The sequence below is a fragment of the Puma concolor genome, chromosome B3 (assembly GCF_028749965.1).
Source record: "Puma concolor isolate L17-30 chromosome B3, mPumCon1.1.hap2, whole genome shotgun sequence".
NCBI classification, from domain to species: Eukaryota; Metazoa; Chordata; class Mammalia; order Carnivora; family Felidae; genus Puma; species Puma concolor.
In genome coordinates, this window is record NC_141672.1 from 106,273,178 (window position 1) to 106,292,103 (window position 18,926).

Genomic DNA, 18,926 nt, shown 5'->3' on the forward strand with positions numbered 1-18,926 from the left:
AGATATATGATTTTACTCATGTGTTATTTGATAAAGACAACAGATGAACAAAGGGGAAGGGTAGGAAAAGTAAGATAAAAACACAGAGGGAGGTAAACCACAGAGACTCTTAAATACAGAGAATGAACTGAGGATTGTTGAGGGGAAGCAGGTAGGGGATAGGTTAAATGGGTGATGGGCATCAAGAAAGGCACTTTTTGGGATGAGGACTGGGTTTCATATGCAAGAGATGAATTACTAGGGTTCTAGTCCTAAAGCCATGACAACACTGTACATTAACTTGAATTTAAATTAAAAATAAATAAATAATTTTTAAAAAGGAAGGTTCACAATATTCCACAAATTCTCCCATCTCTCAAAAGTGTAACTTCAAATTCCTATCTCTGATTTTCTTTTTAAAATAATCCACAATTGGGGCGCCTGGGTGGCTCAGTCGATTGAGCGTCCGATTTCAGCTCAGGTCATGATCTCACAGTTCGTGAGTTCGAGCCCCGCGTCGGGCTCTGTGCTGACAGCTCAGAGCCTGGAGGCTGCTTCAGATTCTGTGTCTCCCTCTCACTCTGCCCCTTCCCTGCTCATGCTGTGTCTCTCTCTATCTCAAAAATAAATAAACATTAAAAATTTTTTTTTAAATAATCCACAACTACATTGTCTCCTCTTCCTCCATGTGACTACCTTAGTATGGCTTCAGATGTACTCAACATCTTCTTGTATTTCCCATACTTTCTCAGGTCTGCATTAAACAACAGTATCTAGTTTAATTTGTTGAAAACCTTGTTGGTTCTTTATAAATCAAAGTTCCATTGTCTATCGCATTCCCTGTTTTTAGAAATAATTAGGATGTGCTACAGGAAGTCAAAACACCAGCTCTATTATAATCAATGACAAACATAGAACATGGTAGGTATCTAGGAGGTTTATAACTTTACTGACTCTTGATTATTTCATCAAATTACCCACCCAGTCATTATTCCTCAAAGGATACTGAAGCCTTCCACAATAAGTTGTTTTCAAATAAGATATACTCTTTTAATAAAATTTCTTACCTTAAGGGTTTGTTCAGTTTTTTCAAAAGTAGTTTGAAAACTAGGTCCATTCTTATCAGCCTAAAAAAAAGAATAGAAGCTCTGAAAAAAGATTTAAGACCAAAGTAAATAAATAACTTATGATCTCTAGTTTATTTTTTACATTTATTCAGAACTATAATTTTGTATATATTTAATTTTACTGTCATTGTTTTAAAGTGACATCCAAGTTATTTATTATAATCATGCAATTTTGTTCTCCTCTTCAAATATGACAAACATGGCAACGTGTACTTCTAGGAAACTACAACTAGAGACCAGAATTATAAATTCTGAAAGTTGTAAGGTTTAAAGGTCATCTAGTCCATCCATCACTTAATATATCCCTTTATATCTTTGGAAGACTATTTTAGGTTATCTCCATTGAAAGAAACCTCATTTTCTTACAAATTTAATCTTCAGAGAACTTGTGATTTAATTAGGCCTTGGTACTGAGTCAAAATTCTACCTCCCAACACAATTATCTATTGGTTCAAGTTCTGTCTCTTGGGCACATCCATAGGAAATTCATTTTTACATCTTGTGAGAAGACTTCTGCCTAGGCTAGCTTCTCTGCCTCCCTGATGCCACAAAGTCTTATGTTCTTTAGGAGAGAATCAATCACATTATATTTTAATTGTTATCTAACTTGTCTGTCTGCCTACTAGTCCATAAGTTCCTTGAAAACGGCATGTTTTTCGTCTCTGTATCCCAAGTGCCTAACGGAATCTGACAAAGGATTCAATAAATGCTTGTTAAATGATTAAACAAATCAACTAATCTTGAATAAAGCTAAATACTCTTACTTCCTTCAGCATTTCTCATACAATATCTTTTTGAGTCCCTTCCCAATCCTGGTAGTTTTCTTCTGAACCCAGTCAAATTTGACTCTATCCCTTGTGATATAGGATACTCAGCCAAATGTCACCTACATTTACAATGAACTTAAGTAGGTAAATGTGCCCCAAGAGGTACAAGTTCATGCTACTTCATCCCAAGCTTCCATCTTTGGGGATAGGGAGTTTGGTGTCTTTTTCTTTTTTTAAAAAAAAATTTTTTCTTAAGTTTATTAATTTTTGCAGAGAGAGAGACAGAGCATGGGCAGGGGAAGGGGCAGAGAGAGAGGGAGACACAGAATCAGAAGCAGGCTCCTGTCAGCACAGAGCCCGAGGCAGGGCTCAAACCCACAAACTGTGAGATCATGACCTGAGCTGAAGTCGGACGCTTAACTGACTGAGCCACCCAGGCACCCCGAGTTTGGTGTCTTTTTACGTCCTATTCTTCTACTTAAGTAAAAGAGAAAGTGTATAAATGAAAAGAGAAAAAATGGATATTCTTATGATTAAAATCTATGACACACATCTAGAGAATTTAGTAATCTGCTGTCATCTTTTTCCTTCCAGAGGACAATTTAGAGTACACAATAATTATGTAAACATTCTATGGCCCTTACCTTAATATATTCTACTTTTAAGAGATCTAATCCAGGTTTATCAGAAGAGCTAATCAAGTGAAGGGGCTTCTTTTTGGATCCTAGATTAAAGAAAAAGAAGAAAAGTGTTTCAAATAAACTGTTCTTTTTAAGACTGGAATTTTATTTATTTATTTACTTACTTACTTATTTATTTATTTATTCATTTATTCATTTATTTAGTGCACTCCCCCACATGAGCGCAAGTGGGGGAGGCGCAGAAAGAGGGAGAGAGAGAATCCCTAATAGGTACCGTGCTGTCAGCACAGAACCCAACTTGGAGCTCAATCTCACAAACCGTTAAATCATGACCTAAGCCCAAATCAAAAGTCAGACACTTAACCAAGTGAGCCAGCCAGGCACCCCTAAGATTGGAATTTTCTAGATCATTTTCTTAAAAAATATATTATTAAGCTTTAAAAGCCTACCTGCACATATTTTCATGGTTATTTAATATTAATATCACTGGTGTATAAATAGACCAATCCAAATACTTCTCTTACCTTTAGCATCCAACTTACTTAAAAACATGCATATTTATTTTTATTTGATTTTACATCTATATTCAAAAATAATCAATACTTCTCTAGATATTTTTAAGGATATATGTGCATTTGTATGGCAGTAGAATGCTTACAAATTAAGAAATGAATTCTAGTTCATCTCTACTCTTACCAAAAGCTATTTAACTTTAGCTTTCTCAACTATATTGTAAGAATGAACTATAAAAATATGTAATATCCTATTGAGCTATAAAATTCAAAGAGCAAATATTTCATTCATATTAAAGAAACAAATAATTTTTCTCTGTTTATGGTAAGAGAGAAGGCTTATTTTACATAGAAAATTAAAGTACGTTGTAAGGGAGGGAATTGCCAAATTTCTTTTAATTAAAAAACTACAGATACACTACCAGATGTCCTTTATGTCCTGAGGTAGATATACCAAAGGAAGTGTGTCAAAAAGCTGTGGAAGGAGAAGTGACTTATGCACCATTTTATCCGTCTTTTATTATTTTCAGTTCTGTAAGTCCTGCTCCTTCTGAATAATCTTAGAATTTTCCCTTCACCTTAAAGGTCATAACCTTCCCTAAAGGAAAAAATAGCCTAGCAAATTTTTTACATTCTCCCCCTCAAGAAAGTAAACTCCATCTTAACACCATGTTTACAGAACATTACTAACATATAAAACATTTTTCCTCTAAACTGAGATGTGTTTTAATTTCAACTACTAAAAAATAACAAAAATAGGACTTTATATTTGGCTAAAATACTAGTCAAATATAAAATGGAGATTCACCCAATCATTCCTCAAATATTAATGAGCACATAAACTGTACACTGGAGTAAACAAACGATAAGAGCTTCTAAAAGAATGAATTTTATGCCCCATTCTAATTCTTATAACCTACTGAGCTTCTGATATGTAAACACTATTCAATACAAAGAACAAGAACTTAAAGTTATAAGATCAGAGATAAATTCTAGGTTTTGCCATTCATAAGATGCATGGTCTTGAATAAGCCACTTAATCCCTTTATTTAAACTTCCTTTGTAAAATGGGAAGAATATTCCCTATACAATGGAGATTTATGTGGACTCTCTGAGGCAGTAGTAGATCACAGTAGTTAAGAATACAGACCCTAGGGCCAGACTTCCAGGGTTTAAACATGGTTCAGAGACTAACCAGCAGTGTGACCTTGGTTAAATTATATAACTGATTTACAGCTTAGTTTCCTTTTATGTAAATTGGAGATAACATTGTTATGAGGATTAAATGAGTTATTATTTGTAAAATCCTCAGAACAGTGCTAGCTATTATTTTTTTTTTTTCAATGTTTATTTATTTTGGGGACAGAGAGAGACAGAGCATGAACGGGGGACGGGCAGAGAGAGAGGGAGACACAGAATCAGAAACAGGCTCCAGGCTCTGAGCCATCAGCCCAGAGCCCGACGCGGGGCTCGAACTCACGGACCACGAGATCGTGACCTGGCTGAAGTCGGACGCTTAACCGACTGTGCCACCCAGGCGCCCCACTATTATTTATTTAAAAATATTATTATATACACAAAAGTGTCTCAAATACTCAAAGTGAGACTATATTTACTATTAACCATTATTTCTATTTGTGTGGCTGTTACCTTGAATTTCATGGTAATCCAAGCTGATTTTCTTTAAATAAGATACCACAGTTACATCAAAAGTTCTCAATGTAGCCTCTGTTCCCAAATGAGTAACATTAAATACTAGAATTGTATCTTCTTCTTTCTGTTGTTTAGTAAATTCCAAAACAACCTAAAAGAATCAGGACACCCATTAAAAGCATCATAAATATTCTGAATCATGTTTAAAAAACAAAATTTTTCTTCATACATTTTATCATGAGAACAATAGCTCATACTTCTCTAATACCATAAAATTGTTTACTATGATTGGAAATTATACCTTAAATTCTATTATTCAGAATAAAACTACATCTATATAAAAATCATGATAAAATTTTACATCAATTATTGATTTACTTTTTAAATTTCCTTTTTTTAAACAGGAATACATGCATTCTTACTTAATATGATTTTCTTAAACCTCTATCTCAAAACAAAAATCATGTTTGTTGATTTAAAAAAAAAAAGGCATTTCCATTAAAGTAAAAAGTAGGACAGTCTAGCTATTTACTACTACAGTACTGTTTAAATTTATTCTGTATATAACAGCCAGTATATTTAGCCAATCAAAACCAAAACACATATGTGACAATTTTTAAAACATAACAGTACTTTGGTACTCCATCCCAAGATGGAGAGCTTTGTCCACTACCTTTGAATTTCAATCAACAGACTACAGAAGCCACACTTTAATGACTGCCAATGATAAAAAAAAAAAAAAAAAAAAATGCCCATAAATGTTTCACCTGGGAATGCACACTGAGGGGAAGCTAATTGGCATGTAAAAAGTTCAACTACCCCGAAACTGCCATGCTCAGGAGGCTATGAGTTGGTATTTCAGTCAACAGTCCCACCTGAGCTCCCAGCCACCAGCCAGTGGCAAGAGCCAGCCTCATGAGTGAGGCACTTCTGAGACCCTCTGAGACTTCAGGTCACTGTAGCTCCAACAAATATGACTGCACCACATGAAAAACTATACACAAAAATTACCAATCTGGGCCCTTCCACAATTCCTAACCCATAATACTCTGAGCAAAATTAAACAGTTGTCTTGAAGTACTATGTTTTAGGATAACCTGTTAGGCAGCAATAATAACAGAACAACATAAATGATGAATAAAAGCAAAAATTAATATTATTGGCAGTGGTATCATTACACATTTAAGAAGAAATAGGGGTGTCAACTAAAGAGTAGAAACAATAAGAGACAATAGTAGGATACTCAGTGCAGAGTTGTTACACAAAAGTAAATTTCAAATAAATCAATCATTTAATGAAAGCAATAAAAACATAAAATAACATATTAAATTGTGGGTAAATATTTTTGTTAATAGAAGAGAATTTTCTAAAGATACACTAATACTAAGATATAAAGAAAAAATTTAATATACTTCAGTACAGCAACATTTAAAACTTCAGAATGACAAAAACATCAAATTGAGAAAAATATTTCTAACAGCACTATTTTTTCTTAGATGATGCTGATTGTTGATAATTTCAGTTCATTCATTCAATATTCAACAAAATACTTATTGCGCATCATCTACCATGTATGAGACCATCCCAGCAACTAGGGACATTGAAGTGACCAAACACACAAAGTTCTTGTCCCGATGGAGCTTATATCCTAGGAAGAGTGGGGAAAAGTCAGGGCTGCTATCTCGTATTGGGTGATCAGACCTTCCCAATAAGATAGCACTTGAGCAAATAGCTAATGGAAATAAAGAATCAAGTCATACAGAAAAACAGTGTTCCAGGCAGAAAGAAACCCCAGCAAGCACAAAGAATGTGCTCTGGTATACATAAGGAAGAACAAAAGCCAAGTGTAAGTTCCATAAGGCAAGAACTTTGCATTCGCTGCTGTAACTGCAGTATGTTAAACAATGCACTTCATGATGGCATTGATGAATATTTATTGAAGGGATGAATGAAATATGGCTGGAGCAGAGTAAGCAAGGCAGAAGAGAACTACTGAAAATGAATCTAAAGTCACATGGGGTGACCTATACAAGGTGTTGTAGGCCATGGGAATGACTTAGCCCTTTAATCAATAGAGAAGCCAGGGGACAGTTGTGAGCAAAGATATGACATCATCTTTCACTTTTTTTAATGTTTATTTATTTTTGAGAAAGAGAGAATGAGCAGGGGAGGGGCAGAGAGAGAGGGAGATAGAGCCCCAAGGCGGGCTCAAACCCATGAGTCGTGAGCCAAAGTTGGTTGGTTAAGTGACTGAGCCACCCAGGCATCCCTGATCTTTCACTTTAAAAGGATCACTCTGGGGGCACTCTGGATGGCTCAGTGGGTTGAGCTTATGACTCTTGATTTCGGCTAAGGTCATGATCTCAGGGACATGGAAACAAGCTCCGCATCTGCCTCCGCACTTGGAGACTGCTTGAGATTTGCTCTCTCGCTCTCTCTCTCTCACTCTCTCACTTTCTCTCCTTCTGCCCCTCTTCCCTGCCTGCACTCTCTCTCTAAAATAAAAATGAATAAAAATTAAAAAATAAAATGATCACTCTGGTTATCGTGTGGAGAACAGAGTACCTTACAGAAGCAGAGAAAGAATTATGAGGCTACTGCACTAGTCCAGGGAATATGGTGACTTGGACAGTGCAGTAGCAATAGAAGAGAAGACCAATCATTTGAATGTATTCTCAAGTTAGAGTCAGGGATTTTTGGTATTTTAGATGGGTATATGAAAAAAAGGCTAAATGGGTATATGAAAAGAAGGCTAAAGATAAATGACATATATTTCTTTTAAACAAATACCAGTAATACTTAGAGGGATTTATATACACAATTAAAATCTGGTATTTCTGACTTTATATTTTAGGACATCACCTCACATTGGGATAAAAAGCAGTCAATAAGAAACATCTTTTTATACCTCTGTGTTTTATTATTAAAGAAATGCATATTTACTATTAAGTATATTTACAATATAGGGAAAAGCAAACAGGCAAAAATAAGAAATTATAATTCCTCCACACAGAGATGAACACTATCAAGTATGATCAAAGAAAAAAATGTATGTGTATGTATAATTTCTCAATAGAATCATAATGTCCTCGGTATTTTAATCTATTTTTGTTCCAAAATAATGATGTTTTGTGAACATCTTTTCATGTCAATGTTTTATTACATGACTTTTAGTGGCTGTAAAGACATGCTAAAAATCTAGGTTGTTTACACTTTTTCAAATTATAAACATCACAATGAGCAATATTATTTAGCTTAAAAGTAAAAAAACATTAATGTAAACATGTCATAGAAATTTTCTATGGAAAAGAAAATCCCACTTAGGAATCTTTGAGCTTTTCCAGACTAGATTAAATATGGTATAGATCATTCTCATATCACTATTTACAAAATAACATTTCATTTTCCTGGAACCATGCACGTGCATGTGTGTGTCTGTGTGTGTGTGTTGGGAAGCAGGGAAGACAGAGTACCAAAATTTTAATATATTTTATGTTCAGATCTAGCATGAAATACTTTAAGAATAGTGATAATAGCAATATATTTATAAATGGATGAAACAAATATACATACCTCTTTAATTTCAAACTTCAGTAAAAGATTAATGAGCTCCTCATTTGGGGCTTCTGCAGCTTTTTTTAGTTCTGAACCTCTCAAACTTTTATCAGTCTGTGTCTCTCCATCTTCAGCATCAAAATATTCATCATCAGACTCTAAAGAAGACATTCATTTGACTTGAGAGAATGTCCAGAGAACTGCATAAAACACTCAAACTTAAATCTCTCAAAGGTAAAACTCATTTATGAGATATAATCTTCATATTCAGAATCAGAATATATGTCCAATCTTATTTCTAAGTCACACAAAGTGACTCAACCTGATATATGATAATCATACATAAAGACCAAACCACCCTACTATTTTTTTCTTCAAAAGCTCTGTTTTTCACTTTAGTTCACTCATTCAATATTCAATAAATAATTACTGGGCATCACCCATCATATATCAGTCTGTATCAGCCACCAAGGGCACCAAGGTAAAGAGGGCAGACATGATCCTTGTCCTCATGAAGCTTATACTCTACTTCAAAGTTAAACAAGATCAGTTAGGCTAGAGCTAGGAAAAAAGATCAGGTAGAAATTGGGGCCAAAAAAAAAAAAATCTTATATAGAATCTTAAGCACTGTCTATCACAAAAATCCTGTAATTCAAATGAAGAAACTTGGGCTTAAAAAAAGGTGACTCAAAATGACACTGTTGGTTAGTAGCACAGCTAGAACTAAAACCAGTGATTGTTGTAACACTTTCTAAATTCCTTTATTTTCTGAAAATTTTATCTCTGTATACAAATGTATAGGCTTGGTTTAATAAAGAACATTTACTTTCCTTACCTGATTCTACTCCATCTAGCAACAGTGAAGTACTAAGTAGGTCTTTTGTCCTATCTGAAATAACAGGAATTGAGGATACCTGTCAAATACAAAACGTTTTTTTAATTTTTTTCAATATTTGTTTATTTTTGAGAGACAGAGAGAGAGCAAGCACAAGCAGGAGAGGGGCAGACAGAGAGGGGGAGAGAAAAACTGAAGCGGGCTCTGCGCTGACAGCAGTGAGTCCAATGTGGGGCTCAAACTCAACAGTGGGATTATGACCTGAGCCAAAGTCAGATGCTTAACTGACTAAGTCACCCAGGTACCCCAAAAAAGTTTAACATACTGATTTAACAGGATCAAATGTACATAAATGAGAAAAATACTGAAAAATTACAGAGTAGAGAGAGAGAGATGGACAGACACATACACACATAAGACACAAATCTTCCAACAAAGCACATTATGCAATCAACTAGCTAGTGTTTACTAATTATTAAGACTACCACCTGTATTTACAAGGGCAGACTATTTACTACTCTAGTAGATAAGTCTATCATAGTGTGTCATTTATTTGCTATGACAATATTAACTGTTCATCTATATTACAGATTCCTAGAGAATGATAACAACATTAGTTGGCTAAAATTTCATTTCAAAGTGGAAATCTAACATATATTTTATGTTGTAAATGTCAATTGCAAATAAAGTTATCTAGAATTTTTAAGTTTAATGGGTAATAAAATTATATACAAATTATATTTTGCAACATTTTATTTTTTTTTATTTTTTTTTCAACGTTTTTTATTTATTTTTGGGACAGAGAGAGACAGAGCATGAACGGGGGAGGGGCAGAGAGAGAGGGAGACACAGAATCTGAAACAGGCTCCAGGCTCCGAGCCATCAGCCCAGAGCCTGACGCGGGGCTCGAACTCACGGACCGCGAGATCGTGACCTGGCTGAAGTCGGACGCTTAACCGACTGCGCCACCCAGGCGCCCCAATTTTGCAACATTTTAAAGAAGATTTATTTATCTATCTATCGATTTATTTATTTTTGAGAGAGCCTGTGTGAGCAGGGGAGGGACAGAGAAAGACAATCTTAAGCAGGCTCCATGCCCAGCACAGCCTTTTTATCACCACTCTAAACTGCAGTGAAAATAGGCTTCGATTTTTATCTATTCAATGCCATATGCACTCTTGAACAGAATCAACAACACTAAACTTTAGGAGTGTATCAAATAAATGAAACCAGACCTAAAAAATATTCAAAAACAAATTAGCACAAAGAAAGGTGGAAAAACTCACCATATACACAAATGTAAAGATTCACCATTTTTATTATATCCAGTTACCTGTCTCTCTGGAGACTGTTCAGAGGATTTCTGTGGCAAGGGTATACTGTTAATCAAACAGAGTACATCTTTCATCTTCTGGTCAGAAATTCTCACATGCATCAAAGGAAGTCCCCCGGATACTTTCAATCTAAAAATACAATTCAACTGTAAGGTTTTAAGGTCCAGCTTCTTTCTATTATGGAGTGGAGAATGGATTGGAGAAGAGACTACACTATGGAGTCAAAATGACTTTGCATATGTTTTAATCTAATCAATGCCTCATTTAGTCAACACTGTCAGAGAATGAGAAATTCTGTATAAACCAGGTTTTCAGATAATTTCAATATATCCGTCTTAAGCAGCCAAACCTTTTCACGGTAACTAATTTTTATGAACATATTTTCAAACACAATTATCTAATTTTTAAAACCACTATACATACTCTACTTCCTGGCGTCACAGATTTTGCATTACATAAATCTAAGAGTATCTATTCCATCACTCTCTATTGCCCTGCCTTGCTTTACTTCCTTTTCTAGTACTTGTCAGCCCTGACATATCATATATATACTTGCTTATTTTATGTCTGATTAAAATATAAGCACCTGAGGACATGTTTTACTCACTGGTGAATCACTGCTGTGCTTTCATTAGTTGCCTACTTTTCAGCACCTGCTTCCACACTGCTTCCTTACTCAGCATAATGGCCTAGGTTTATTTGTCTCAATAGCTTTGTGGCAGCTGTTTGCGGCTCAGGAAGTTCTTTTTGGTTACTGTTTATCTTTGACTTGCTAACTAAGCTGTGAACAGCTCAAGTGGACAGATGCCTAACCACTACATGAAGAATGATTTTCTATATAATGCACAAGCCACTAATGTTCAAAAGAAGCCAGCTGGCTGTTGCTATCTCAAAATACTGAACTTTCTGCAAAAGTACTCTGTTAAGCTGAAAGCATCATAAATATGTAAGATGTTTCTTTATCATTTGTGAAACAGTACATAAAACTAAAAGTATCTCAAATAGAGGGACTGGATTACCTTCTCACCTAGAATAACTACAAAGTTAGACAAAGTAAATGAAGCAATGGTTTAAAAGGCACTGGAAACCAGTCAACAAAAGAAAGATGAAAGATGAAAAACAAATGAGGGAAGACCTAGGAATACCCCAGCTTAGTGACTTAAGAGTTTGAAAATGTGAAGGGTCCAGTAAAAGTATTTCAAGAGAAATTTGTAACATTAAATGCCTATATTAGAAAAGAAGAAAGGTTTTAAATCAATGTTTTCCATTTCCACCTTAAAGAATGAGAGAAATAGGAGCACTTGGGTGGCTCAGTTGGTTAAGCATTGACTTCAGCTCAGGTTATGATCTCGCGGTTCATGAATTCAAGTCCCGCATCAGGCTCTGCGCTGACAACTCAGAGGCTGGAACCTGCTTCAGATTCTGTCTCCCTCTCTCTCTGCCCCTCCCCTATTCACACGCTGTGTCTCCCTCTCTCAAAAATAAATAAACATTAAAAAAAATTAACAAAAAAAAGAATGAGGAAAGTAAAGTAAATGAAACCCAAAGGAAGCAGAAGGGAAAAAAGCAATAATAAGCACAAGAATGGAAATCAGTGGGAAAAAACAAACAAAAACAAAAACAAAAACCAGAAGGACAATAGAGAAAATAATCGATGCCAAAAGCTGATTCTTTCAGATGATCAACAAAACTTATAAACTAATCAGGAAAAAAGAGAAAAAGTACAAACCACTAACACAAGGAGGGAGAGAGATAGCATCACTACAAATTCTACATGTATTAAAAAGGCAACACAAAAATATTATGAACAATCCTGTGACAATACACTCAAAAACTAAGATGGACAAATTCCTTCCCTGAAAGACAAACTACCCAAGATCACTCCATCTATGAGATAAACTGAATTTGTAGTTAAAAACCCTCACCCCCACAAGAAAACGCAGGCCCAGATAGCTTCACTAGTGAATTCTACAAAACAAAGAAGAAATAATTCTATACAACTTCCTCCAACAAACTCACTTCATAAGGCCAACAATACCCTGATACTTTGATTACAAAATAATAAAAGCACAACCATCCCTCATAAATAGAGATGTATAACTTCATAACAAAGTTTTAGCAAAACACATCCAACAGTATTTTAAAAGAATAACATTATCACTACCAAATGAGGTTTATCTAGTAATGCATGGTTGGTTTAACTTCCACCTGATAACAAGTATCAACGAACTAATGATACACACATCATGAACAAATCTCAAATTAATTATGCTGAATGAAACCAGCCACACACACACACAAAAAAAAACTGAAACTCTATGACTGTATTTGTAGAAAATTCCAGAAAATTCTAACAAATCTATAGTGTTAGAAAGAAAATCAATGTTATCTGAGGATTGAAGGGAGAGGAGTTAGCAGGTAAGGATGGGAGGGAGGTAAGACAGCTGACCCTTGAACAACTTGGGTTTGAACTCTGTGGTCCACTTATATGCAGATTTTTTTTCAAAATTACAGTATATTACCGTAACTGTATTTTCTCTCCCTTATGATTTTCTTCATAACATTTTCTTTTCTCCAGCTTACTTTTTGGTAAAAACAGAGTACAGTATATAATACATACGCAAAATATGTGTTAATCAACTGTTCATATTATTGGTAAGGCTTCTGGCTAAAGGGAGGCTTTTAGTAGTTAAATTTAGCAGGAGTCAAAAGTTATACATGGATTTTCAAATGAGGGAGGATAGGGTTGGGGTGGGGGCTGGTGCCCCTAACCCTCACGTTGTTTAAAGGTCAAGAGTATAAAAGTACACAAGGACTCTGGAAGATGATGAATGTGTTCATTATCTTGACGTGATGATGGTTTCATAGATATATCTATATCTATATATCTGTATATCTATATGTCAAATTGTATACTTTAAATAGATGTAGCTTATTGAATATCAATAATATTTCCATAAGGCTGTTTTTAAGAAGGCAGCATAAATATTTCCTAATTATCTACTTAAATTCAAAATTCAGTTTCTACTTTCACTCCCTTGAATTATTCTCATGATTTTACATGGTTTCATAATCATTAAGAGCCTCTAATTTTTTCTTCTACTTTCAAGTTTTTATTTAAATTCCATTAGTTAACATACAGTGTAGTATTAGTTTCAGGAATAGAATTTAGTGATTTATCACTTACATACAACACCCAGAGTTCACCACAAGTGCCCTACATAATACCCATCACCAATGTAACCCATATTCCTGCCCATCTCCCTTCTGGCATCTCTCAGTTTGTTCTCTTCCGTTAAGAATCAGTTTTCTAGTTTGCCTATCTCTATGTTTATCTGTTTTGTTTCTTAAATTCCACATCTGAATGAAATCATACGGTATTTGTCTTTCTCTGACTGACTTATACTCTGCTCCATCCACGTCACTAATTTTTGAAAACTTTATATTATTGATATTAAACCATGGGTTTGATCCACTCAACAACAGATAACCAACTTTTACACAATGTGAAGGTCCAAACACTTCTAAAATAAGAGAGGTGCAAACAAATATATATTTTTTTAATATTTATTTTTGAGAGAGAGAGAGACAGACCGTGAGTGGGAAAGGGGCAGAGAGAGAGCAAGACACAGTAGGCTCCAGGGTCCGATCTGTCAGCACAGAGCCCGAATCAGGGTTCAAACCCATGAACCATGAGATAATGACCTGAGTCAAAGTCGGCCACTTAACCAACTGAGCCACCCAGGCACCCCATATAAATATTTTCTTAAAAGCATGTTTGTGCTATATTATAATCTTTTTTTCTGTCCCCCAGAAATCTAGTTTTGCTTTCCTGAAATCCAGTAACTGATACAGATATATTTCACCTTGTTAACTTTATAATATAAAGGAAACTCATACATTACCTGGCCATTCTAACGTCTTTTTCTACCATTGCCTTGGCCAACTCAACATGAATATCCATGGGTTGTAATATATGCATAGTTGATGGATGCTGAAATCGACACTTTTTCCAGTTTTCCTCTTTAAAAATTTTTTTAAATTAAACAACCGTTAATCAGATGTTCTGTAGAAAATTACTCTAACTTATTAGAAAAGTTAGCAAACATATTCAACAAATACCAATTTTTACTTCTTTCAGCATACAAGTTACGTAACCTATATGTTTAAAGTAAGATTGACAGCTAATAATGTGACCACTTAATTTAAAATGTTTTGTAGTTAGAAGTAACACTTCATAATAAATGGGCATCTGTATTCACTTAAATTACTAAATAATTCTCAGTGAATTACTACTGCTGTAAGAATACTAAAATACTTTGCTATAATAAATGATTATACAATTAATATTAAAGAAAATAATTAAAATTCACCCATGCTCTAAAAGTGAGGGTTATTAATGACATGGAATTTCAGGATTTGTTCTTTCATTTGCCTACTCTAACATCATTTGATATCCTTTACCCTCATCCTAGGTCTGTCATTTCTAGGCTATCAATCTGGCTTATCTGTTTAAAGGCTATAAAGGAACTCACAAATACTGATGAAGTACAGTCTACTGTGGGGAATAAAAACATAAAGGAAAAAATCAGTGGGAAAGAAACAGTTTTATATATAAATATGTTTATGAGCATTAGTGCATATGTGATGGGGGAACAGAGCAATCAAATGGCTGACAATTGATTAAAATAAGTAATGATACAAAAACAAAAAATAAAGATGGAAAGAAGTCAAAGACTGTGATATAAAAATAATTCTAAATATTTATTTGGAAAATGTTTATAAAATGTCTTGCATTTTAAAGCCAATAGGGAAAAAAGCTAGGAATTTTTTGCCTTGATTCCAGAATTAGTGATCAAGGTAGGTGGTTGCAGTGAAAAAGGGAAAAAAATAGAAAATGACAGAGGGAAAAAGGTTTTCTGGAGTTCCTTAGAGAAATTACACTAGTTTAGCACTTAATTCTGAAACAAAAATGAGTTTTATCAAGCAAGATTTTCTGATAAAAAAGTATAATTATAACTTTTCACCAAATAAAAGGTCCCAAAGACAGAATTTCCAATTATCTTAACTAAATGTATTTTATCACTTATAACTCAATTATTATTAAGTACACACAAAAGAAAAGGCTGTTTTAATGATCTATGTAAAAGTACTTCCCTTCAAGGAATTAATAGGCTCATAATACATAAAAACTAAGTGTATTTATGTTTTAATAAATCTCTCCATTCCTACTAGAGTATACACTGCACACAGATATTATGTTCTTTCTTCCAATGACCTACCACAAAGTGATACATTCAAGTATATTTAGCAATTATTTACTGCTTCAAGAAACTAAAGAAGTATGGAGAACCAGCGATCTTTACCTAAGCAGTAGAAAACACCACAGCTTTTGGTGTTTGTAATTAATTACCTTTAGGGTTTTAAAGCTATACCCATACTTGTCAGTAGCTACAAAAGTATAAGATGTGATACTACTAAAATAAAGACTAGGCTAATAGAGTTAAAATATTTTAAAATAAAGCACCAAAGGAATACAACATTGAGACATCCCAAAAGCACGAAGACAGAAAAACATAAGCCAATGGCAACTTTTATGCTCGTGTTCTGGGTAGTTTCAGCGTCAAATCACAAAAAAAAAAAAAAAAGGCAAAAAGGCAGCGGCTGGACTTAGATCCAAATGGTCCTAAGTACCTGAAGATGAATAGGCAAAAGTTTATCTCTATTTCTACCTGTGGCAATGATTTGTACTGATGGGCCCCTACTTAGTTTTCTTAAGTGACCAAGAAGATATGTGTTAAAAATATTGTCAGTGTTGATATACATGCACACATAGACATATATTTACCTAAGCTACTTAACATAATTTTAAGATCCTTCCTAAAAATTGAGCAATAGCTTACCTGCTTTTGCAAAGAGTAACTGCACACTTTTTATTTCAACATCAAATTTGTCATATGCTTTATCCATTATTTCTTCCAGAGATGAATTACTAGTCTTCTGCAAACCTTGATCTTTACTGTTAAGCTAAAAGGGACAAAAAAACCCTTCAATTTTCTTAACAGAAAAGTATATACATACTTTTGTTGTGTCTTCTTAAAACATAACTAAAATGAAAACAGTGTCTTTAAATAATTTACATTTTGCTTAATTTTCTGACAATTATTTGCAAATATTTTATTACGAATATAGTACTTCAGTAAACAGCTTTAATATGTTTAGATAATAGGTGGTCAGCATATTTGCATTTATTAGAAGATCAGTTACACAGCTGTGTACCTCAAATAACCTGTCTGGACATTCAACTCTTCCTGGTTCTCAGCAGTTACTGCCTCTTACAGCTCAGTACCCTACTACCTACCCAAACATCTTCACCAACACATCGCAGGTTTTTGTTCCTCCTTCTTCACATTACATCACCAGAAATAATTAGGCCATTAGAATTCAGCTCCAATCTCTACCTCCTTTCCCTCTCCCCAAAGGAAGCAAAGATCAATTCTGGACTGTATTTTTTTGAAATCTTCACTCTTTCTCAGATGCTTATATTTCTAATGGGTTCAACACCCAAAACCCTAAGAGTACCCTTTCACTACTTAATTGCTGATAGTGGCTTACCTGCATAATTTCCTACTATCAAATATGTAAATAAACAACACTGTGTGTGGAAATCTAGTAGTGCCTAGATACTAGGAGTACCTCTGTCCAATTAGAAAAATACAGCAGTAATCCACTCTTCAAGACCAAATCATCTACCATTAGAGAAAATTTTACGGGCTTTCTTTTTATTTAATAGCCATAAAGTATATATTAAATACTCAGTCCAAGCTAGGCTTGACAAAATGCTAAGAAAAAATAAGTCTAAGTTTAATTTCAGTAAACTCTGAGGGGAAAATCAGCCAACTATCAGACAGCTAGCTTCCAACCTGAGCAAAAAATGGGCAGAAAGAAATGGATATACACCTACCTGAAATGTACCAAAATCTAAAATGAGAAGGTCTGACTTTTCATGATGGAAACCGGTCTGTGGAAGTATTAGATAAGAAGGCTTCAGATTTATCCTTAAATCAAGGACTTTTCGAGTTTCAATAATATGTGTAAGTCCTAAAAGAAATAAAAGACTACATGCTCAAGTTGAAATATGTAATTATATTATTAACAATAAAACAAGCATCACTTGAAAAGTATTATGGAGGAGTGCCTGTTCTCACATACTAGTGTATGTAAGGTGAAACTCCAAATGGCCGATGGCAAACAATCTTACCATCACACTATACAGTAAACCCATCATAGCTAGTATTTTACCCAGAGTGAATAATACATCATTTCTTTAGTTAAGCAACCACAGAAAGTAGTGGCTTGAGTTTAAAGACCATGTTGTACAAAAGTATGTATCTTTAGAACCAGTTTCACACGCAGTACACAGAATGATGAACTATTTCTTAAGAACTAAAGTGCAGGGATGTTTTCCCTCTCAGTTTCACTGTGAGGGACAGGTTCTTAAAGGTAATGACAGGATCACCTGTGCCCCATCTCTTTCTCATTCAGTCTAGCAGGTATATTTGACTTTGGGTAACTCAGGTACACGATGCAACTTCATGGAATTTACAAAAAGAAAAAACAGCCTACACTTTTAACTATGAAACATTTTGAATGTAGCTGATGTTTTTATGTAGATAAATTCTTTACCTGTAGCTGTTCTCTCTTTAATTTCTTCCAGCTTCATTAATGTAGCTGATGTTATTTGCTCAAGATCTAATCCTCTATTTGACTGAAAGAATTCAACCACTGCATTGATGGTTTTCTGTAAAATAATTTAAAATATAAGCAAGCTATACACAGTGCTTTCCATATTATAAATTTTAAAATTTCAGTTTAATTCAAAACAACTGTGGCTCTGAACTTAGAGGATATCTCCAAAGATACTCTGCCATATTGCATTTCTATCTGGAGTTTAAAGGAAAAAAAAAAAAAAACTAACTAAAAAAGGGAAAAGCACAAGTAAGCTTACTACAGAGTCAACAAATGTGTACGTATCATTAAGATGATGACCTTAAGTATGTTCTAAAGTGTCATACTGATGTAACAATGGACATTACTACTAAATTATACACTTAAAAATTGCCAAGATGGTCAATTATATGTATGTTACCACAACTTAAATTTTTTAAAAATCAGAGAATACAATGAGTCCGCGGTCTCAATATAATGCCTCCCATCCTGTGAATACACTTCTAAACTAGAAAGTTAAAAAAAAAAAATCAGAGAAATCAACAAGAGCATAGGGCCAACTTACAAGTGATGGGTAGTGATCCTAATCACTAGCCTGAGATGAGTTAAGAGCCTCTGAATAAAACATGCAACCACAGATAGAAACTTGAGCCAGCATCTTCAATAACATCTAAGTGCCAATGCTTTTTTCTCATGTGAACAGTATTTAAAATTCTTTTAATTACTCCTAAAGCAATTTGAATTGGTCCAGATATTTGGGGAAAGGGAAAAAGCAAAACCGAACTGGAACAGGAA

The 18,926-nt window shown here is 34.3% G+C and overlaps 1 protein-coding gene across 5 annotated transcripts in view; it reads right to left on the minus strand.

Annotated features, from left to right (window-relative positions):
• The window catches only part of VPS13C (vacuolar protein sorting 13 homolog C), a 197,697-nt gene that overhangs the window by 109,891 nt on the left and 68,880 nt on the right, over positions 1-18,926 (minus strand). For all 5 annotated transcript variants that reach the window (XR_015252691.1, XR_015252690.1, XR_015252692.1 and 2 more), the window contains 10 exons: positions 18,090-18,204; positions 17,368-17,504; positions 16,307-16,430; positions 14,309-14,426; positions 10,403-10,532; positions 9,070-9,148; positions 8,253-8,392; positions 4,677-4,830; positions 2,518-2,597; positions 1,047-1,106 (listed from right to left, as the gene is read on the minus strand). Coding sequence is in view for 2 of the 5 variants with exons in the window: in XM_086710843.1 (XP_086566969.1) it covers positions 1,047-1,106; positions 2,518-2,597; positions 4,677-4,830; positions 8,253-8,392; positions 9,070-9,148; positions 10,403-10,532; positions 14,309-14,426; positions 16,307-16,430; positions 17,368-17,504; positions 18,090-18,204 (1,137 nt within the window). In the remaining 3 variants the exon portion in view is untranslated. The remainder of the gene's footprint in view (positions 1-1,046; positions 1,107-2,517; positions 2,598-4,676; positions 4,831-8,252; positions 8,393-9,069; positions 9,149-10,402; positions 10,533-14,308; positions 14,427-16,306; positions 16,431-17,367; positions 17,505-18,089; positions 18,205-18,926) is intronic.